Raw genomic sequence first — 24,355 nt, 5'->3', positions numbered from 1 at the left:
ATGGTGTCCCTGGCCGTGTCGTCAGATATTGTGCTGATCAGCTGGTGGGGGTATTTGACCTCTCCCTGCTTCAATCTGAGGTTCCCACTATCATCCTGGTACCTAAGAAAAACAAGGTAACTTGCCTTAATGACTACTGACTGGTGGCTCTGACATCCCCCATCATGAAGTGCTTCGAGAAGCTGGTCACGACACGCATTAACCAGCCTCCTAGACAACTTTGACCCACTGCAATTCGCCTACCGCCGAAACAGGCCTACGGTAGACGCCATCTCCCTGGCCCAACACTTATCTAGAACATAGAACACTACAGCACAGTACAGGCCCTTCGGCCCACAATGTTGTGCCAACATCTCTGAAGCATCTAGACAGTAAAGACACCTACATTAGACTGGTGTCCCACAAGGCTGCATCCTCAGCCCTCTACTCCCTATATATTCATGATTGCGTGGCCAGATTCTGCTCTAACTCCATTTACAAGTTTGCAGATGATACCATCGTAGTGGGCCGTATCTCAACTAACGATGAGTCGGAGTACAGGAAGGAGGTAGAGAGTTTAATGACATGGTGTCATGACAACATTTCCCTCAATATCAGCAAAACAAAAGAGCTGGTCATTGACTTTAGGAAGGGGGGGTGGTGTACATGCACCTGTCTACATCAATGGTGCACAGGTCAAGAGGACTGAGAGCCTCAAGTTCCTAGGAGTGAACCATCAATAGCCTGTCCTGGTCCAACTATGTAGACATCACAGCCGACAAAGCTCACCAGCGCCTCTACTTCCTCAAGAGGCTAAAAGCATGTCACCTTTGACCCTTACCAACTTTTATCAAAGCACCACAGAAAGTATCCTATCTGGATGCATCACAGCTTAGTATGATAACTGCTCTGTCTGGGACCACAAGAAACTGCAGAGAGTTGTAGACACAGCTCAGCACATCATGGAAACCAGCCTCCCCTCCATGGACTCTGTCTATACATCTCATTGCCTCAGTAAAGCAGCCAACGTAATCAAAGACCCACCTACCCGGATCACTCTCTCTTCTCCCCTCTCCCATCAGGCAGAAGATACAGGAGCCTGAGGGCACGTACCACCAGGCTCAAGGACAGCTTCTACCCAGCTGTTATATGACTATTGAACGGTTCCTTTATACGATGAGATGGACTCTTGACCTCACAATCTACCTTGTTATGACCTTGCACTTTATTGTCTACCTGCACTGCACTTCCTCTGTAGCTGTCACACTTTACTCTGTATTCTGTTATTGCTTTTACGTTGTACTATCTCAATGCACTGTGTAATGAATGGAGCTGTACGAACGGCATGAAAGACAAGTTTTTCACTGTACCTCGGTACAAGTGACAATAATAAACCAATACCAACATCCTGGTGAACTTCTTCTACACCCTCTCCAAAGCCTAACATCCTTCCTGTAAATGTAGCAACCAGAACTGCACACAATACTCCAAATGTGGCCTACCCAAAGTTTTATACAGCTACAGCATGACTTCCCGACTTTTATACTTAATGCCCCAAACCAGTGGCTTAAAGATTCTTCTCAATTTTATTTTAATTCAATTTACAATTTCCAATGTGATTGTAAGTATGCAGATCTCCATCGATGTCTCAGGATATATCCACATCTGTTACCACTGAAACATGCTGTGATGCTTCAGGGCACAGGATCTCCTTTCATTTAATAAGGTCTACTTTGGTTACTTTGGCACCTGGTTAGATTCCATTTGCCCTGCAGAAATCTGCTATTCAACAGGACAGGCTGTCAAGAATACATTCCGTCATTTGCTGGTAGGCTGACTGATTTACAGGGAAAATCTCATGAACACATATCTGCAGATGGGCAACAGAACTGGAAAGAGATTTCTTCCCCTGCATTTGAATCGATTGTTCCACAGAATTCCATCCATCCAGTTCAATCAGCCGACCTTCTTATCTCAGTATTTCAGCAATGCAGGGTAAAGAACGAAGACTTGCATCAAGTCTGACAGATAAAGGGAGATCGCTGGACTATGTCATCCCATCCCCTCAGGCAGATATCCCTGTGTTTTTACCCTTTTTGTTCTAGTTTTGGAATGCATGAACCAACTTGCAACAATTTACATATTTTCAGCTACTTGTTAATAACATGTTGTGAGTTTTTTTGGCTTTCCATGTTGGCCAGTTTAATTACTGAACCACATCCCTCCTGCAATGTTATTGTGTGGAAAAGCACACAGGCTGATTGTGAATAAGAAGCACTCCCCAGGAAAAGTGCTTTAACCTCCAACCCACTTCCACCAACACAACATGAACAGGCCTGCATGCAAACGTCCATGGTAATTAGAAGGTCAGCAGGAGATGCCACTCCAGATACAAGTAAGGAAATCATGGTAGAAGAACCTGCTCCTCCAGAGCACATTGTCCAGCAGACATGCATCATTGAATGTTGCACCCATTGAATCTACTGAAAAACTAGAGAATGCAGTTACTACTAGGATTTTGCTTTCTCAGGCATTTACGTCAGTAACTTCTGCAGACTTTCGTCTGTGCACATTTCAGGTAAGGCGATATTTATTTCTGTCATTAATTGTTTTGCATTTCCCTTGGGACTTTGTTAAAGTGTAAAAGTGATATACAACTCCAAGTTGGTACGTTTGGTGCACAGTGAATTTTACTGTTGCTGTTTGAAGATCACACATTAATCCTCTGCATCATATATCAACGTGACCTTCATGCTGTTATCTCCTTGGGGAGTCCAACTTAAACCACATGGATTCAGCTAAACAGAACACAATTCCAACAACAGTAAATCAGGTTTTAAAGCATTTGCTGCTTCTTCACCCCGAAAGGCTTCACATATATGTTTTAGAAAGTGGTCAGTCGTAATTGTGCTTCCAAAACACTTAATCCATGGAATGTGCATATCATTGACAAAGTCAGTAACTATGGTCTGTGCTAATTGCCTCTGAACTGTTGCCAGCAGGAACATTTCAGAGGGCAGTGGGTCTGGGGTCATTTATAGGTCAGTCTCTAAGCTTCTTGGTCACCCTTACTAACACTAACTTTTCATTTCAGTTTTATTTATTTTGTTATTTTCAAGTCCCCAGCTGCCATGGTGGGAGTTGAATCCATGTTTTCACATCAATAGTCTGGGGCTCTGTCCTCTAACTTATTCACTGTGACACTGCTGAACAAAGAGTAGTGATAATGTTATAACTTTAGAGCTGTTGATTAGTTAATACTGGGGAATACATCAGGTGTAGTTCCTCTGCAATGGGAATTTTTACATCCATCTGAGAGAGTGAAACTACATTGGTTTAACATCTCATCAAGGACTACACATCTGACAGTGCAGCACTCTGAGACTGCACTGGAATATCACTGAAGACTTGGTGTTCAAGTCACATAAGCAGGAACTGAACCCATAACCAAATGACCAAGGCTGACACATTAGGAGTGGAATGAATGTTGTATGGCAGCACCCACAATTACTGTGCTGCAAAGTGTGGAGATGGGAGTACGACTGTACCAATGAACATGTACATGGGCTAAAATTGATTGAAAAACAGTTAATGCCAAGTTGCAGGCCATGTGGGTTCAGAGTGTGATGACCCCCCCCCCCCTTGTTCTACAAATGCTTGTAGAAGACTTCTTCCTGGACAGCTTGTTCATTCCTAATTTGAGCCAAACTCAAGACATTCCAAAACATAATAAAAGTGCAACATAAAATATTCATCACCTCATTTTTCATGCATTTTTTGAGTTCAATGACTGAAAGCTCAATTTAATAATTGAACACATGGTCACATTTTGGTTTTGTGTCACTGCAGTGCATTTCATCCTGACTGTCCTTGAATTCAATTTTTTGGGGACTTTTAAACTCAGTCCTCAGTCAGATTTAGACACTGCCTTCTAAATTCTTCCTGATGACAGCGGCCACTGACCACGTTACAGCACAGCGTTCCTCACTGGGGAATATCCGGGTAATTCTACTTGGGTGGATATTTCCTGTGTCTTGAAAACTGTGCTGGGCCCTCGTGTTTCTGATTTAGGTCACTAATTTGGATCTTGTGGTCTGTGGACTTTGGACAGTGTCAGTAACTCACTGTCACAGGGTGGGATACATTGGGACACATGAACACAGACAACTCAGGAAGCAAAATTAATAAAACTAAGCCAGGGATTAGGTGATTAGTTCAGACAAGGCAATAAACATGAATGAGGCTCCATTCACCATCAGTTGGATCAGCATGCAGGTCCTGTGGTTATTTAATAACTGAAAAGTCACAAATCAAAAGCTCACTAACTATAAAACCTAACATTAAAAAGTGTGAATGAAAACAAAAAAACTGCAGATGCTACAAATCAAAATCAAAACCAGAAAATGCCAGAAGCATTCAGCAGGTAACGCAGTGGAGTGAGAAACAGAGTTAATGTTCCAGGTCCAAAACCCTTCATTAACTCTCTTTTCACAGACTTGTACAACACAGAAATGGGCCCTTCGGCCCAATTTGTCCATGCTGACCATGAAGTCCACCTATACTAACCCCATTTGCCCGCATTTGGCCCATATTCCTCAACACCTTTCCTATCCAATGCACCTGTCCAAATGCCTTTTAAATGCTGCAACTGTATCCACCTCCACCACCTCCTCTGACAGCTCATTCCAGGTACCCACCACCCTGCGTGGAAAAACATACCTCTCCGACCTCCTTTAAATTTGTCCCCTCTCACCTTAAACCCGTGCCCTCTAGTTCAAGAATCCCCTGCTCAGGAAAAAGAGACAATGAATATTCACTCTATCTGTGCCTCCTCATGATTTTATAAACCTCTATAGTCACGCTTCAGCCTCCTACGCTCCAGTAAGAATGAACCCAGCCTATCCAAGCTCTCCTTATAAATAAAGCCTTCCATTGTGGGCAACATCCTGGTGAATCTCTTCTGCACTGTCTCTATTGCTACCACATCCTTGTGTAGTGTGGTGACCAGAACCGTGCACAACACTCCAAGTGCAACCTGACCAATGTTTTGTACAGCTGCAAGGTGATGTCCCAACTCTTATAATCAATGCCTCAGCCTATGAAGGCAAGCCTGCTAAATGCCCTATTCACTGCCCTATCCATCTGTGTCACCACCTTCAGGGAGCAAGAACGTCCTTCTGGACATCAACACTCCCGGGGTCCCTACACATGTCCTGTTGGTATTTGATGACTCAAAATGCATTACTTCACACTTGTCTGGATTAAATTCCATCTGCCACCATGCCCCCAACTGCCCAACTCAAGCATCTCCATCGATACCAACATCCTGTTCCCTGATCAAACCTTCAATATCCTTCATTTACCAAGGTTCCCTCACCTCACCATCTTTGCTCCTCACCCTTACAAGGGACATTCTGGACCCTCCGATGTCATTTTCCGCTCCAGTAGCTGCTCCCGATTTACTTCCCAGTCCTGTCGTACACCGACCAGGTTACAGCCTATCCCGAGGACCACCTTCCCCAAGGTCCTGTCGTACACCGACCAGGTTACAGCCTATCCCGAGGACCAACCTTCCCCAGTCCTGTCGTATACCTACTGGTTACCACCTATCCCGAGGACCAACCTTGCCCTTTTCCATGACTAGCCTGAAACTTACCGAACTATGGTCACTGTTTCCAAAGGGTTCCTGCACAGACACTTCTATCATATGTCCACCCTTGTTCCTGGGGTCAAATACACACCCTTCTCTGGTAGGACTCCCTACAAACTGCTTCAAAAACTCCTCTTGAATTCCATCCCATCTAGATCCCTTGCATGAAAGCAATCCTACTCAATATTGGGAGAGTTAAAGTTCCCCACTGCTACAACCCCATTCCTTTTATACCTTACTGTTCTCTGCCTACTTATCTGTTCTTTTAATTCCTGCTGACCAATGGGAGGCCTATAATTAACCCCTGCAAAGTGATCACCACTATCTTATTCCTAAATTCCACCCATGTAGGCTCATTGGCCAATCTCTCCAGGACATCATCCCTGAGTACTTCTGTAATGTTCTCCCTGATTTATGGGGAACACCCCTTCCCTTTCTGTATCCCCTCTGAAGCACCTGAAGTATCTATACCCCAGAACACCAAGCTGCCAGTCCTGCCCTTCCCTCAAACACGGTTCTGTGATTGCAACAATATCATAATTCCCCCGTACTGATCCACACTCTCAGCTCATCCGCCTCACCAGTGAGCTTCCCTGTATTAAGGTAAATGCAGTTAAACTTACCGGCCCTCTCACAGTGCCCCTCTGGCCTCTGTCTGCTCTGCCCACTGGACTTGCCTGCTCTATTTTTTACATGTGATCTGACTCCCCCCCGCTGCACTGGTTCTGGATTCCCCCTCCCCCTTGAATTCAAGATCACATCCTGCAATCATTTAGCTCACAACCTGATATTTTGTTTCTCCTTATGAACACCTTACACTTAGATACACAATGGTAAATGTGGCAAGACACATCTTAGAGCTGTTATAAAACAAAATTCAATACAGCTCCACAAAGACGGATGTTAGCATGGATGACAAAAGCTTGTTCCGGAGGTTAATTTTAATAAGTGTCGACAATGAACAGAGGGGTGGTGATGGTCTGGAAGATCCCCCTAATTTCCTTTTTACACTTTTAAGAGGGTCCTTCAAACTTACCATTTTGATTTAGCTTTTGGTTACCTGCCCTATTTCCAACTGTGACTCTCCAAGGGCACTTCTGGATTTTTGTCCACATTAAAGGCACTATATAAGTGCACATGGTTGTCAAATGTAGCCATCTGGTTTCCCCTGTGTGTCCATGAAAACCACCTGGTGGCAGAACCTCTCTCTACAATGTCTGCAGCACTTTCCGAAGTGTCCTTCAAGTTGTCAATCCACAAAACTAGTGATGAAGAGAAACACAGGGCCCATCATTTCCCAACAAAATCAACACCTTTAGGGACAGAGTTAGAATTCAGGTGGTCACCGATTCAGTGGATTATGCAACGTGGATTATTAGTTGATCTCTGCCACAACAAATGGGCCTCCAGGACTCTGGTCTTGTTGATCCAACTTTCAGAAAATACGGCAGCCAAAGTAGAGTGTTTGAAGCAGCTGGGTTAGGTAATGGGATGATGGAGGTGGGAATAGCGACACATTAAATAATAGAATTTGGGGAGAATTGTGTCCTGGGAGAGTGAAGTTCTCTGATATAAAGCAATTCCACATTTTGTACTGCATTATTTTCAAGATCACATCCTGCAATCATTTAGCTCATATTTTGTTTCTTCTTATAAATATCCTTCACTTAGATAAGACTTTATACAAAGCAAAATGTTGCAAGACACCCCTCAGAACATTATAAAACAAAATTACACAGAGAGATATTAGCATGGATGACAAAAGTTTGTTCGAGAGGTTAGTTTTAATAAGGGTCAACGATGAACTGAGAGGCAGTGAGGGTTTTAAGGAGGGAATTTCCAAGTTTAATGTTTTGGTATTGGAATTGGTTTATTATTGTCCCATGTACCGAGGTACAGTGAAAAACTTGTACTGAGTACAATGAAAAACTTGTCTTGCATACCAATTGTACAGATCCATTCATTACACAGTGCATTGAGGTAGTACAATACAGAATGCAGAGTAAAGTGTCACAGCTACAGAGAGAGTGCAGTGCAGGCAGACAATAAGGTGCAAGGTCATAACAAGGTAGATTGTGAGGTCAAGAGTCCATCTTATCATACTAGGGAACCATTCAACAGTCTTACAACAGCGGGGTAGAAGCTGTCCTTGAGCCTGGTGGGATATATGCTTTCAGGCTTTTTGGCAAGTGAACACATGACTTCCAGTTGTGGAGGGAAAAGCTTGGGTTGGGCACCAGGCCAGAACTGCAGCAGTGCAGAAGTCTCAGAGGGCTGAAATTACAGAGGTCTTGGCCACCGGACTAAAGTCAGAGTACCCTGGTCGTAGCAGTAAGTGGGAAGCACTCAGTGTCTCATCACAGGGTAGACAACACAGCACTCTCCACTGGCACAGGAGAAAGGGCCTCTTGCATGAGACATTAAACTCAGACCCCATCTGGCCTCAGAGCTAGATGCCAAAGATCCCACAGTACTTTTTGAAGATGATTGAGGGATTTAAGATATCTTTATTAGTCACACGTACATTGAAACACACACTGAAATGCATCTTTTGCGTAGAGTGTTCTGGGGGCAGCCCGCAAGTGTCGCCACGCTTCCGGCGCCAACATAGCATGCCCACAACTTCCTAACCCATATGTTTTTGGAATGTGGGAGGAAACCGGAGCACCCGGAGGAAACCCACGCAGTCACGGGGAGAACATACAAACTGCTTACAGACAGCGGCCAGAATTGAACCCGGGTCGCTGGCGCTGTAATAGTGTTATGCTAACCACTACACTACCGTGCCTGCCCTGACCAGCGTCCTGACCAATATTCTCCCTCAACTAACTTCACTCACACTGATACCCTGGTCATCATCATGCCGCTGCCCATGGGATCTTACTGTGCCAAATTAACTGTTTAATTCCCTGCATTACAACAGTTCAAAAAGTTACTTGTTGGCTTAAAATGCTCTGAGATATCATGAAGGTGCTATTTAAATGCAAACCTCTGCCTTTATGCAGAATTCCTTAACCCACCTCTACAGTTTGCCAACCACTTGTACTGTTGGTGAATTTTCTTCTCGGTGAACAGACTCAGGGAGCAGTTTCCAGCTGTTGAAGGAGGTGATCCGTTACATTACTGGGCTGTAGCTAACCTAGAGGTCAGGAATAATACTCCAGACACAAGTTCAAAATCTGAAACAAGTTGATATCAGCAGGTGATGACAAAGATGTCAGAATGTCAAAATAAACCAACATTACAAGCCTCAGAGTCATATGGCCCTTCGGCCCATCATGTCTATGCCGACCAACAAGCACACATCCACACTGATCCATTTATCAGTAGCTGTGGCCTACTCTGCCTTGGTGATTCAGTGCTCACCTCAATACATTTCAGCTACTGTGACAGTACCTGTCACCCACCTCTTCCTCGGGGAATGCATCCCAGATTCCACCCCCCTTCTGAGTGAAAAACATTTTCCTTGGATCCCCTCTAACCTTCTGACTCTTCACCTTAAACCTATGACCTCTGGTCTTACACCTCCATTTACTAACAGCTGGGTGCTGGGTGGTCAAGCTCATTTCTGACCAAGAACGTGAACACATACTGAAAGAAAAGTCAGAAACCCAGGCAACAAAGTGACACAGTTCCCACAATGCAATACTCCTGTTTAGGAATCCACGTGTGCACCAAAGATTAATTGGAGACAGGATGAAAAATTACTCCCCACTATGATAAAAGAGGGCAGCAAAGGTTGGGCAGTGGAGGTTCTTCTTCCCAACCACCACGCAGTGATCATCGCAGTGAACAGATGTCCATGTTCACGTCCACGACCAGACACATTACAGAAACATACGAGGAGAATTAGGGGATAAAAATAATCTACAGGGTTAACATAAATATATTCCTGGGGAGACAATTCCTTTGCATCAGATCACGGACAAATCATCCAGTTCCTGACCCATGACACAGGAGGAGGCCATTCAGCCCTTTTTCTCCAAATGGAGCACCGTTCCCTCCTTATTTCCTTGTGGCCCTGCATCCCACCTACCCATCAACTCCTCTGGTTTTTTTGCGATTTATCTACACTAAAGGGGAATTTGTAGAAGCCAATGAACTTACCAGCACATCCTTCAGAAGCTGGAGGACACCAGAGCACTCAGAGAATGTAAAGTCTGCAGACACTACAAGGTCAGGGAAGAGCCAGCATTAATTGCTTGTGCCACCGTGCTATCCCACTACACTAGCGTACGTCGATTTACAGCAACTTTCAGTCCTTAGGATATCCCAACCATTTTTATCGCAGCAAATAACTTCAATGTGCAATTACAACCGATTATAGAAACCATTGCAGCCAATTTCTGCTCAGCAAATTCTCACCAATGGAAAGGAAATAATAAATCACATGACCTGTTGGAATATTGGATGACAAATATCTGCCCCCTTGCTCTTTTTGAAATGGTGCAATGGGATCTTATGGATTCAAAGAAATCAGGTGCTTCTCAATTTCATCTTAAAATCTCATCCAAATAAGGAGAGAATAGACAGAGATCAGACTAAATATTCAGCTACTAACCTGTAACGCAGAGAGGGCCACTGCCCCACAGAGGCAGAAGAGCGGGTAGATGGGAAAAAGGAAGCGTTCTTCTTTATGTGGTCGAGTGAAGAAGATCAGAATCCAGATGTACATTGGTGAAAGGGTCAGCCAATAAGGACGGCCAAGATTGTGCACTACGAGAGAGAGAGAGAGAGAGAGGGACATTATAGCAAAAACACAGCAGAAATTCAGAGAGGTACTTATAAAGAACAGTTGATCAAAAGAATCTTCAGGTACAACTCTTAATTTGATGCAACAAACTTGCACTTTCTTTATTCTTAAATAATTGCAAGATGCAAGGCACACATTCCAGTGCAATATCAAAAGGCCTTTCCACAACAATGTTCTGATAACCAGGCATGGTTGCATAGTGGTTAGCATAATGCTTTACAGCGCCAGCGACCCAGGTTCAAATCCGGCCACTGTCTGCAAGGAGTTTGTACGTTCTCCCCGTGTCTGTGTGGGTTTCCGCCAGGTGCTCCAGTTTCCTCCCACATTCCAAAGACGTACAGGTTAGGAAGTTATGGGCATGTTATGTTGGTGCCGAAAGCGTGGCGACACTTGCGGGCTGCCCCCCAAAAATCACTACGCAAAAGATGTATTTCACTGTGTGTTTCAATGTACATGTGACTAATAAAGATCTTATCTTAATAAAACTTTCACCTAACAGTGTGCAGGATTATACATTTATTACAATGCACAAATTCAGGATTACACAATTGTTGCTGTGATTGCTGCTTTGTGATCAACTCAGTATTTAACTTTTAAATGGAATTTCTCTGTTATATTGAATGGAAAGGATACTTCAGTGAGTGATCATTCTACAGAGCAGAATCTAGAGGCAGATGAAAGCAACATCTCAGTTAATTCTGTTGAAGGGTCACAGACCTGAAACATTGAACAGTTCTCTCTCCACAGATGCTGTCGAACCTGCTAAGTATTGTCAGTATTTGTCTGTTTTTTCTTAATTAATTCAACTTCTGATAAGACAGAATTCCTTTGGAAAAAATATGCTGTGATGTAGATGAGTAATACAAGACTTGGTACATAATGCATGTATCATGCTTAGGAGGAACTAATTCCTTTAGACCAATGGTTTTTACAGCCCTATACCATTGAGGTTTTTCTTGTACAATGTCTGGATGTGCTGCAGACTAACTGATAGATTGATGGGTGGTGCATAAATATGATGAATACGTAATATGTAAACAAGATGGTCTTAGACTCTCCAGGTCAAGCAAGTTCTGATCTTCATACACCCTCAATGTTCAGAGTAATTTGCACAGATTCAGTGAATACAATGTAGAGAGCCATGGGGAATAAGCTTTTCAGCTGTGATGCTATGGCCAGTTACACAGCTAGTGGCCGAGAGGAAGAAATATAGAAACAAAAATGTGTCACAGTCTCATCAGCCCAGTCTGTCATTCAATACGGTCACATCTGATCAGATCTTTGGCCCACCTCCATTTTCCCACATTTGATTTCCCTGTGATCTAAACGTCTAGGTACCCCAGCCTTGAATATGAATGGTTTGGCATCTACAGCTCTGTGTGGTGGAGAGTTTGAAAATTTCACAACCTTCCATAAATTCTTCCTCATTTCAGAGGGGAGTTTATATATTCAGTTGGGTAAAATTCATTTGGGCTCTGATCATTGCAATTTAAGAATTCACGGAATTCTTGAATGGGTTGCAGGCCACTCGGACTCTGCCCGAGTTATGTCCATACAAAAGCTGGGGTTCATTATTGACCTAGGTGTTAGACCATTCAACGGAAGTTCTAGTTCAGCCTTAACAAGCACAAAAGTCAATGCTATTCTGTAGTCTGCAATCACATTGCCATTTCAGACCACTCCCCACAGTGACAGCTAAATAACTGACCACACTGAAAGGAAAAGCATAGAGACACGAAAATATTCCAATAAATTATCCAGAAACATTATTGCAAATGCTCTCATAAGTCATGGGCTCGAGTTTAAGAGCTGCGAGGTAATGATACAGCTCTACAAAACTCTGGTTAGACCACACTTGGAGTACTGTGTCCAGTTCTGGTCACCTCATTATAGGAAGGATGTGGAAGCGTCGGAAAGGGTGCAGAGGAGATTTACCAGGATGCTGCCTGGTTTGAAGAGTATGGATTATGAGGGGAGGCTAAAGGAGCTAGGGCTTTACTCTTTGGAGAGGAGGAGGATGAGGGGAGACATGATAGAGGTATACAAAATACTAAGAGGAATAGATAGAGTAGACAGCCAGCACCTCTTTCCCAGGGCACCAATGCTCAATACAAGAGGGCATGGCTTTAAAGTAATGGGTGGGAAGTTCAAGGGAGATATCAGAGGGAGGTTTTTTACCCAGAGAGTGGTTGGGGCATGGAATGCGCTGCCTGGGGTGGTGGTGGAGGCTGGTAGGTTGGTCAAATTCAAGAGGTTGTTAGATAAGCATATGGAGGAATTTAAAATAGGGGGATATGTGGGAGGAAGGGGTTAGATAGTCTCAGGTGTGGTTTAAAGGTCAGCACAACATGGTGGGCCGAAGGGCCTGTATTGTGCTGTACTGTTCTATGGTTCTATATGAATTAAATTCAGCCTAGTTATAATGCACATTCTAACCCATCACTTATAATCCCGAACACAAAAGTTTCGTTAACTCCCAAACGCTGGTACCAAGCCAACAGGGCAAATACCAGTAAGTACTTTATCAATGATGCAATTAAGAAGTCAATCTGTTTGCATAGTTTGTAAACAAGCCGGAAGTTGTTTTGTGTGACGTGTACAAACCCCTAGCATAATCCAAGAACCAATGAAATACCAAACAATGACCCAAAATGCACTTCTGCCAGAGGACCTAGAGAATCCTGGGAGGTGCTCTTCACAGGTCAACTGCTGTTTGACCTCTGCACCAACACACTGCAGCACAGGGTTCAGAGATGAGCTGGTGGTCAAATGCCAACACATCTGACATGGTGATGGGTTCAGCAATGAAGCACAAAGTCCATGGGGCAGGGACACAGCACAAACATCTGAACCGGCCCCTCAGCTTTACACCAGTGTTGGCTGGTGCATGCACTGCAGCCCCTTCATTTGAATGAGGTCATCAACCTTGAGTGAGACCAGTGCAAGTCCGTGGTTTATTTTTTTATGAAGAAAAAGAGCTGTGTTTTTAATTCATTCCTATCCCTTAATGTATTATCAAATAAACATATTTATTCTTTAATTATTTAGTCCTTTTGAACTGGTGTCTAAAATGTTGCTGATTATCAATGTTCAAAGTAGTTCGAGCTGTAGGTGTGTGATCGAGGCACTCTAGGTGCTACAGGATAGGCGTCCTCATCACTCAGGGACCATTCTAGCTCACTGGATGGAAACAGCAGTGAGTCAAATGCTCAGGACTGAAGATAGGAAAAAGGGGAAGCCCAATATATTCCCTCCTATATGTTGGGCTTCCCCTTTTCTTATCTTCACTCCTGAAGAAGGGTCCTGACCCGAAACATTGACCACCTGCATTTCTCCACGGATGCTGCCTGGCCTGGTGAGTTCCTCCAGCATCATCGTGCACTTCAACTGAACAAGCAAGATGCTTCATTACAAAATACTGTAGAACACACGAGAACTAGGTTGGAAAGAATGAGAGAAGTTGCCCAAAGAAACCAACTAATAACCAAATATTGCAGATGAACCATCAGTGGATACAGCTGATCTTTTCACCAGTGCATGCAATATGGCCCTTACATTCCAAAGTGTCATTAGCAGTCTTGAGGTGATACCCAAGCTGTGCTCTTTCACAGGAGTCAGCATTAAACTGTACATTAAACAGTGCATCACTCTGCTTTTAAGATTTGCGGGGTGGGGGGGGGGAGTCTAAAGGAGACGTGCGGGGCAAGTTTCTATTTTCTGAGTTGTCCTCACTCTCTATCAACAGGGATTTAAATACAACAGCAACTGCTTTGCTTGCTGTGCTGGAATGCCAATGCAGACTGAACATGGTAAGGACAGGACTGGCCGACATCCAGGTTATTTTGCTCTGGTGGGCTCCATGAATGTTCACCATGGAGTCTCCAAGCCACACATTAACTTGAAACCCATATTTCTCATTAATCTTAATATTCATCAAGATGTTCAAATGGAACAGGTCTTGGCACCTTCCCCAACTTTTTCCCTTTATAGGTTTGTTTTAAGCTGAGTTTGCAAGAAACCAGTACAAAATGGTGTCAAACCGACAGGACTGTGCAGTTATCCTTCAACCACCTCAGACAGGGAACACCAACTCCTTACATCATACCTGGTCAATGTCAGCTCAGCAGTGGGAGATAACCAGAAAGGTCCAGTCGATCAGAGAAGTTTCAAACAGGATTTAGTTAATGCAGCTGATGTGGGATAGAAAAGTACCTACTGCCCTCTTACATCAAGGAGCACTATGGCTCGCTGAGCAACACTCCCCCATCTGAGAAGACCGACTCCACAGACTGGGAACAAACCGTACACTGACGCTCCCAGTGCAACACTAAGGGAATGCCCGAGTGTTGATGGTGTCAGCTTTCAGATGAAGTGTGATGAAAACGGAAAACTGATGTTAAACACCTTATCAACTGATCCTGACAAATCCTACGACACTATTTCAAATTAGGGCATGTAGTTACCTCTCAACTATCAATACTAAAAGAAATTATCTGATTACCAGAACTGTTTGTGGGAGCTTGCTGTGCACAGATGGACTCCTGTGTTTCAGAACAGTGACTGTACTTTAAAACTACCTCACTGATTACAAAGTGCTTCCAAACACTTTGTAAAGGATGTAAAAGGTGTAGGAATGCAAAAGTCCCCACTTTCTTCGATTTGGTCATATTGTGTGGCAAATCACTGGTGCCAAATGTAACAGCAGGAAGCAAAGTCACAGCATTACGTAAATATGGGGAAAAGTAGACTCATAACACAAGAGGCAACAAAATGCTGCATGATAATAGAGGATAACAAGTCAAGCTGAGTTTATTGTCACATGCACAAGTACTATGAGCTACAAGTACAATGAAAAACTTGCTTGCAGCAACATCACAGGCATGTAGGTACAGACACTCAGAATATCAATTATACAGAAATTATACATAAAATTAAACAATACTGGGGGGGGGGGGGGGGGGGGGGGGGGGGGAGAACCTGCACCAGCAAGACCTTGGTGCAAAAAAAGAAAGACACGATCACAGACAAATCCATGGTAGTGTAAGAGGTAGTCTGTAGTGTTCTGTTCCTGAGGTAGGTTTAGGGTTCAAGGACCTGATGGCTCAAGGAAAGTAGATGTTCCTGAACCTGGTGGTGTGGGACTTCAGGCTTCTGTATCTCACGCCCGACGATAGCAGTAAGAAGAGGGCATGACCCGGATAGTGCAAACCAATCCAATTGGTTAGTGGGAGCTTACTGTGTGTAAATTAACTGCTGTCTCTCCTACCTTAGGACTGTAACTACAAAAGCACCACTGATGTGAATAAAAGTACTTTGGGCCTCCTGAGATCATGAAACACACCAAAGAATTGTAAGTCTTCCTACCATAATTCAATGTAGGTTACTGAAGTTGACTACCAGGGCTAAAAGTAAAAATGGAAGGTTAATTTGAAAGTAATTCAAACTGAGGCCACTCTAAAATGTATAGCATTCAGTCTATGTTGGAAAATAATTCAAACATTTAACAGAAAGCAGGAGGCCAACAAAGAAGTAATACATGACATGGAGAGCTCTTGAAGCTACAGGGAATGGACCTGCTTAGACCATGTAGGGATGTCACTTTGAACAGACAAGAGCACAAGTGCCAATTTACTAAACATCAGTGAGGGGAAGCTAGGTTTGAAGTGATGAAGTCAGCATTGTGCTGCACTTGCTGATGGACAGTTGGCACTGAACCCAATAGCTGGCAGCCACTGATCAGATAAGGCATTGGAAGAAAAACAATTCAGCCAAGAATGGGCCGTGCTTTGGGAATCTCAAGAAAGTAGTAACTCCTGTCACTAAAAGGACAGTTACTTGACCATTTAGACAAAAGTTAATTTTTCCAGGAACACTAATAAAGATTCTGACACACAAAATAAGATATGAAATGATTAGATTGCTCCAGGCTTTGTTTCAATGCTTGCAATTTTCAGTTCACATCAGACACTTCTCTTGAGAATTGTAATTTAAGAAAACTCTCATCGATTGCTCGAGTGCCCCCATCTGGGTGGTCTGAGAATAGAAATAACATTGATGCAGGAAACATTATTTGATCAGATTTGGTGTAGTGTAGAAAGGAAAGGAGAAGAATAACCCGAGTAAAAGGAGATTCATTCAGGACAACAGGGGCAGTGTGTGAGTGGGTCCAGAAGGAATAGGTGAGGTCCCACACTTTTCATCTGTATTCACAATGGAAATGGACTCTTTAGTTGGAAAACTCAAAGGGGAGGGTGAATTTAGTTCAATTCTCCATAAATAAAGAGGAGGTAGTCGATACCTCAGTAGGCTTAAATGTGGATAAATCTCCTGGGTCAGATGAAATTTATCCCAGTCTGCATTTTGGGAGCACTTATGAGTCTAGGTCATGCATTGTGAATGGAAGGGTCCTAGAGAGCACTGAGGAACAGAAGGACCTCAGTGTGCAACCCCAAAGATCCTTGAAAGTGACAGCACAGGTCGGTAATGTGGTTAAGAAAACACATGTGATACTGGCCTTCATCAGTCAAGGCAATGAATACAAGAGCAGTGAGGTTATCCTCCAACTTTATAAATATTGGTCAGGCCTCAGCTGAAGTACTGGGTGCAGTTCTGGTCGGCACACCATGGGAAAGATGTGACAGCACTGGAGAGGGTGCAGAGGAGATTCACCAGGACCTTGCCTGGGATTGTTAAGTTCGGTTATGAGCGACTGGAGGGATTGAGGTAAAGAGGGGACACGATTGAGGTATATAAAACTATGAGGGGTATAGATAGAGTAGACTGCAGGAAACTTTTCCCATATCAGAGGTAGATAAAGCTAGAGGACAGAGATTTAGAGGAAGGAGTACAAGATTGAGGGGATCTAAAGGAGCCGTTTTCCACCCAAAGAGCAGCGAGTACCTGGAACACAATGCCAGAGAGAGTGGTGGAAGTAGAGTTGCTGACTAGGCAAACACTTAAATTGCCTAGGATTAGAGGGCTTTGGGCCAAGTGCTGGAAAATGGGATTAATACACAGGGTCATACAGCACAGAAACAGGCCCTTCAGACCAACTGGTCCATGCCGACCAAGATTCCCATCTAAGCTAGTCCTATTTGCCTGCATTTGACCCATATCCCTCTAAACCTTTCCTAGCCAAGTACCTTTTAAATGTTGTTAATGTACCTGCCTCAACCACTTCCTTTGGCAGCTCGTTCCATATACTGACCACCCTCTGGGTGGAAATTGTACACATTTATTCTCACTCACTATTCTCTCCACTCTAAAGACAATACAGATAGATGTCCATTGGTCAGCCTGGGTGTGAACATAAGAACATAAGAAATAGGACCAGGAGTCGGCCATCTGGCCCATCAAGCCTGCTCTGCCATTCAATAAGATCATGGCTGATCTGGCCTTGGACTCAGATCCACCTACCTGCCTTTTCCCCATCACCCTTAATTCCCTGACTATGGAAAAATCTATCTAACTGTGTCTTAAATATATTTAATGAGGTAGCCTCTACTGCTTCCCTGGGAAGAGAATTCCACAGGTTCACTACTCTCTAGGAAAAGCAGTTTCTCCTCATCTCTGTCCTAAATCTACTCCCCCAAATCTTGAGGCTATGTCCCCTAGTTCTAGTCTCACCTACTAGTGGAAACAACTTTCCTGCCTCTATCTTATCTATCCCTTTCATAATTTTATGTGTTTCTATATGATCCCCTTCCATTCTTCTGAACTCCAAAGCCAGTATATCCTTCCTCAAGTAAGGAGACCAGAACTGCACGTAGTACTCCAGGTGCGGCCTCACCAGTACCCTGTACAGTTGCAGCATAACCTCCCTGCTCTTAAATTCTGTACAGTTGCAGCATAACCTCCCTGCTCTTAAATTCAATCCCTCTAGCAATGAAGGTCAACATTCCATTTGCCTTCTTGATAAAATGTTGCATCTGCAAACCAACCTTTTGTGATTCATGCTCAAGCACTCCCAAGTCCACAACAGCATGCTGCGATCTTTCACCATTTGAATAATAATCTGATCTATTTTTCTTCCAAAGTGGATGACCTCACATTTACCAAGATTGTACTCCATCTGCCAGACCCTTGCCCACTCACTTAACCTATCTATATCTCTGCGGAATTTGCTTTTCCAGTCAATTTAGTGACATCAGCAAACTGAGATACGCTACACTCAGTCCCCTCTTCCAAATCGTTAATGTACATCGTGAACAGTTGTGGGCCCAGCACTGACCCCTGCGGCACCCCGCTCACCACTGATTGACAACAAAAGAAACACCCATTTATCCCAACTCTCTGCGTTGTGTTGGTTAACCAATCCTCTATCCATGCTAATACATTACCCCAACTCCATGCATCCTTATCTTATGGATAAGTCTTTTATGTGGCACCTTATCGAATGCCTTCTGGAAATCCAAGTATACAACATCCACCTGTTCCCCTCTATCCACTGCGCTCATTATATCCTCAAAGAACTCCAATAAGTTTGTCAAACAGGACCTGCCCTTCCTGAATCCATGCTGTGTCTGCCTGATGGAACCACTTCCATCCAGATGTCTCACTATTTCTTCCCTAATGATAACTTCAAGCATTTTCATGACTACAGACGTTAAGCTAACTGCCTAGAGTTACCTGCCTTTTGCCAACATCCTTTTTTAAACAGTGGCATGACATTCACCGTCTTCCAATCCACCAGGACCTGCCCAGAGTCCAGAGAATTTTGGTAAATTATTACAAGTGCATCTACTAAAACTTCTGCCATTTCTTTCAGTACCCTGGGATGCATCCCATCAGGACCAGGGGACATGTCTACCTTTAGGCCCGCTAGTTTGCTCATCACTACCTCTTTAGTGACAGCGATTGTATTGAGGTCCTCACCTCCCATTGCATCCATAACATCTCTCTTTGGCATGTTAGACATGTCCTCCACCGTGAAGACCGACACAAAATAGTCATTCACTTTAGCCACCTTTTTCTGCTTTATATAGTGATAAAAACATAATTTTAAATCTTATGAGATGGGCCGAATGGTCTGTTTCCCTGTTGTACAACTCTATGACTTTAGGATAAATCAGCAAATTAAAGGTTCTGAAAAAGGAAAAGCAAATCCGCACAAAGATCCTGGAGAGGAAGGTCCATTACCCAACAGGATGGAGCCTCCTGTTCGTTACCCTATCCTACAAACACCGTTTGAATACTGAGAACCAATGGATAGCCCAGAGTCCTGGGAATTCTGTTCCTGCAGGTAGTTTATTATTCAAAGTATCTGAGATATGATTTTAAACCATGTATATTTCAGTTGCAAGTGACATCTGCAAACATTAAACCTATCCACACCTGCACTACACCCACTGTACAAGTTAATGATTTTCCATTATGGGTTTAGACCTTCTACTTACAGCCCCACTTAAGTAAATAGATTCATTGTTTTCATCTTTAAATTCATATTAATATAAAACCCAGGATCAAAGATCAAACATGCACAGCAGAGACATATAGAGGGAAGGGTGGAGAGGGGACAAAATAATCTACTTGAGCTGCTCTCCCTATTGTTGAAATTTAAACACATCCACTCATGGTGTAGCCTCATCCACGTACAGATACAGGATACGTAAATCCTACATTGTGCAAATCTGCAATGGGCGACTTAAAACACTCACTGCAGTTCAACACCAGTTTTGCAGACCACCCACTGTTAAGTCAGATCGGAGAGGGGGAGAAATCAAGGCTCAATTAACTGGAATCACATTTCAGAAATGAAAATTGCACATAACTATTCGCATTCTCCATTCTCTCCTCTCTAAAGAGAATATCAACCCTCTTTTTGAATGGGGCTTTCATTAATTTTCATGCTTGGATCATTATGTAAAGGAACATAAACCAAGAGTGCTCTCTGGTGGTTTTCATTTTCAAAACTATAATCCAAATCTTCCTCTCTGCAATGCCACTGATAACAACCTTTTCTCTTTATATTCTGTGCACTGAGCTAGCAGCCATAAAAAAAATGTTAAAGTGAAGTAAATATCTTCACTTAAGGAATACTAAATGTTTCTCATTGGTCCAACATATGATTTGATCTTTGAGTAAATATTCTGATCTGCTTAATTCAAACTTCAGTTTCCACTTATTCTGAAAGAGAAGAACATGGGTTTAAGGAATCTTGTTCCCAGTCTTCATGTTCTACAGTGCTGCTGTATGACGTACTCCTGGACACAACGTAGGATGCTAATTTACCTTTGGATACATTTTTAATTTGGCATCTCAAATTGGAGCTTTAACCTTTGATCAGGAGTAGACCTACAAATCCCATCGCCATGGGCACTCTTTCTTTGAAAAATTTGGCAATAAACCATAGAAGTTTACAGCTCAAAGAATCCCCATCGAATTGGATTAAAATTGGTGAACAGAACAACAAATCCAAGGTAACAACAGAGGGGAAACATCCATGATCATTTTACAAAACTATAACAAATATCAACGAGAAAACTTGGATGCAAACATAATCAAGTTAGACAGCTCAGTTTAGGGACTTAGATTCAAATTCAATCCACCAATTTCAGATAAGGATTTTTTTAAAAAAAAGACAAGACAGCATATTGATTTTCAGCAAAGCTCCTGGCCATAGCTCAGTTCGATCCTTACCATTGAATTGTTGCAGCAGGAATTCCATGAGGGTGGTGAGAGGCAGAGCACAAAGAGCTAAAACAAAAACAACATTGAAATTCAGGCACCCATTGATGAAGTAAAATGGCCACGGTTCTGTCCCTGGAAGGAAATTAAAAAGGCAGCTGTTAATAAGAAGCAGATATCTCAAAACCCATCCTGTTAAACTGCAATGCATCAAATGCACTTCAATTCTGCATTTTCATTTCACCACGGAACGAAGTAGTGACTACACTTCAGATGCATTTCCTCAGTGGTCATGTGTTCTATCCGAATCAGTATATTCTCTGACTCTGATTTACCTAAGCCGTCAGTTTTTGGTGGAGGGGATTTTTGTACAACATCACCTCTCAGGATGGCCAAAGGTGCTTCACAGCTCTAGTTGACAGTGTTCAATGCATGCGCAAAATGGAGAGGGATTTTAAACAACGTTGGCTGGGGAAGTAAAGCAGTGGAACAAACAGGCACACAGATCCCTCCCTCATTCCCAATCCTACCAATAGTAATTAAGCTTATAAGGACACCTACGTGTGTGTACATTTCATGTTTAACCCACCCTCTGATCATGGTCCAATTTAAACTCCAGCATATACTCCTGAATGTTAAAATTTGCATTTGAAGAATCCAGCATTCCTTTGAACAGTTGTTAATTCAAGGCTCTGTCTGGTCTCTCAGATGAACATAGATTATTTTGGAAAAAGGCAGTTCTGTTATCCTGATATCCTGGCCATTAGTAATCTATCAAACATCATAACTAAACAAGCCAATTATCAATGTTTTCATTATCACATGTACTGAGATACAGTGAAAAACTTCGATGCAGTGAAAAATTACAGTGTTTTGCATGTCATCCATATAGCTCATTCCAAAATATGTATATTGAAGTAGTACAAAGGGAAAAGCAATATCAGAATGCAGAATATAGTGTTACAGTTACAGAGAAAGTGCAGTGCAGGTAAATAAATAAGGTGCAAGGGCCACACTGAGGTGGATTGAGAGATCAAGAGTTGACCTTTATCATATAAGAGGACTGTTCAGGAGTCTTATAACAGCGGGATAGAAGTTGTCCTTGAGCCTGGTGGTGCATTTTCAAGCTTTTGAATCTTCCGTCCGATGGGAGGAGGGAGAAGAGAGAATGGCCGTGGTGGGAGGGGTCTTTGATCATGTTGGTTGCTTTCCTGAGGCAGTGGGAAATGTAGACAGAGTCAATGAAGGGGAAGCTGATTTTCGTGATGGATTGAGCTGTGTCCACAACTCTGCAACTTCTTGCGGACTTGGATGGAGCAGTTACCACACCAATTATCTGGTCCTTTACACAATGCTCTGTGTGAGAGGTTGCTATGTGAATATTGGTTGTTCACATTACAAAGATGACTACATTTTAAAAGTCCTTCATAAGAACCTAAAGCACTGTGTGCATCATGAAAGAGGTATGAAAGGTATCACATACGCACAACACTCCCTTACTTCGAATCTCCTGATAAATTGGAAACCTCTAAAGAAATAGTCTTTTTGTGCTTCTTATAAGGTAATTTCACAAATCTGTCAAAATACATCCCAGGAGATCACATCAGTTCCCTACTTGGTTCCTGTTTTCTCCAGAGCTTCATTATATATAAAAAAATCTCTTCCTCATGCTCTTTGCCAGCTGCATTAACTAGGGTGGGAGTTATTTTCAGTAACCAGGCTCTTTCCCCAAAACAAGATAGTCACTTATTGCCTTATTACAATGTGAATTCTATGGTATTTTCCTTTAGGAACATCTGAACTAAAAACAGAAATCAGCTTTTATCTGATCCAATGATTTATGTGGTACCTGTAGCAGACCTTCTTTGATATCGCTCCAAAGTAGCTGAGAAGCTTCAGGTGTTGGTACTGCTCTCATCCTACAAGTCCAGGTATGTACAGTTTGCAGCAAGGGGGAAGCACTGGATTAGCCACAGACACTCCTCCATCACATTACAGCAACACCAGCTAACTCATCCGACACTGTGGTCGTCTGTTCTCTGCCACGCTGCAGTTAGTAATACACTCAGCTCCTGAGCAAGGAGGTTGTGGGTTCAAGTCCTACCCCAGGGACTAGATCACAAAACCCAGGTTCTTACTTCAGTATAGTAATGAAAAAAATTATACTGAGGCACGACACCCAGGCCGTTACTTAAGGTTGTTGAAAGATGCCATGCCAGCATTTCAAAGAACGGGAGGAGAAAATGCTCTCCTTGTATTTCTGCTGCCCCATACATTTCTCCATCGACCAATTATCTGGCCATTGATACCCTATTGTCCATGGGACACAACAACAGAAAATGCTGTAAGTTTTTAATCACTGCAAAGGCTAATAGAAAATGGTGGGATACTGTTTATTGTTACCTGCTTGACAGAGATTGGTTGAAGGACTCCCTAACATTACTGTAAGGTAATTAAGACATCGAGAGGCTGTGAAAGGCAGTATGCAAATGCATTTTTAAACATAGGGTTTAGAGCCAAAGTATGTAGAATTTACACAGGCAGAACCTCAATAGTTTCAACAGAATAAAATAAACTCTTCAGCCCCTGCATCCACACCAACCATCAAGCACTATTTGCATTTCACTGTGTTTCAATGTACATGTAACTATTAAAGATATCTTATCTTATTTGCACTCACCCTATTTTTCCCCTCCCCCTCCTGCTATCCACCTTACCAGGGGGACTTTACAGTAGACAAATAACCTCCCAAGTAGCCCAGTGTTGCCATGTGGAAGGAAACCAGAACACTCAGCAGAAACTAATCAGCCACATGGAGAACATGCAACATCCACTCACAGCTTCCAAGGTCAGGACTAAACCCAGGTCTCCAGAGCCGTGACTCAGCAGTGCTAACCGCTGTGCCACAGTGCTGCCTTTTAGAAGGGCAACACAGTGGTGCAGTTAGCAAAGCCATTGCCTCACCGTGCCAGAGAGCTGGGTTCAACCCTGACCTCAGGTGCACTGTCTGTTTGCACATTCTCCGTGAATACATGGGTTTCCTCCGGGAGCTCCAGTCCTCTCCCCCATCCCAAAGACATGTGGGTTGGGAGATTAATTGATTGTTGTAAGTTGCGCTGAGTGTGTAGGTGAGGGGTAGTATCATGGGGAGAATTGATGGGAATATGGGAAGAATAAAAGATGGGATTAATGCAGGATGGTGTAAGTGGGTGACTGATGGTCCATGCAGACTCAATGTGCCAAAGGTATGATCCAGATTCACAGGTTTAAGGTGAGATGGGCAAAGTTTAAAGAAGATCTACAAGGCAAGTTTTTATTTTACACGGAAAGTGGTGGGTGCCTGGAAT

At 43.1% G+C, this 24,355-nt stretch overlaps 1 protein-coding gene across 5 annotated transcripts in view; it reads right to left on the bottom strand.

Annotated features, from left to right (window-relative positions):
- Positions 1-24,355, bottom strand: part of alg9 (ALG9 alpha-1,2-mannosyltransferase) — a 215,026-nt gene that overhangs the window by 134,646 nt on the left and 56,025 nt on the right. For 3 of the 5 annotated variants that reach the window (XM_052040051.1, XM_052040048.1, XM_052040049.1), the window contains exons 9-10: positions 21,021-21,143; positions 10,191-10,345 (exon numbers count right to left, since the gene is read on the bottom strand). In XM_052040051.1, the coding sequence (XP_051896011.1) occupies positions 10,191-10,345; positions 21,021-21,143 (278 nt within the window). The remainder of the gene's footprint in view (positions 1-10,190; positions 10,346-21,020; positions 21,144-24,355) is intronic. The other 2 variants (XM_052040050.1, XM_052040052.1) reach the window with 2 other exon arrangements.

This window comes from Pristis pectinata, chromosome 27 (assembly GCF_009764475.1).
Source record: "Pristis pectinata isolate sPriPec2 chromosome 27, sPriPec2.1.pri, whole genome shotgun sequence".
NCBI classification, from domain to species: domain Eukaryota; kingdom Metazoa; phylum Chordata; class Chondrichthyes; order Rhinopristiformes; family Pristidae; genus Pristis; species Pristis pectinata.
This window is presented reverse-complemented; position numbering and strand designations above follow the sequence as displayed.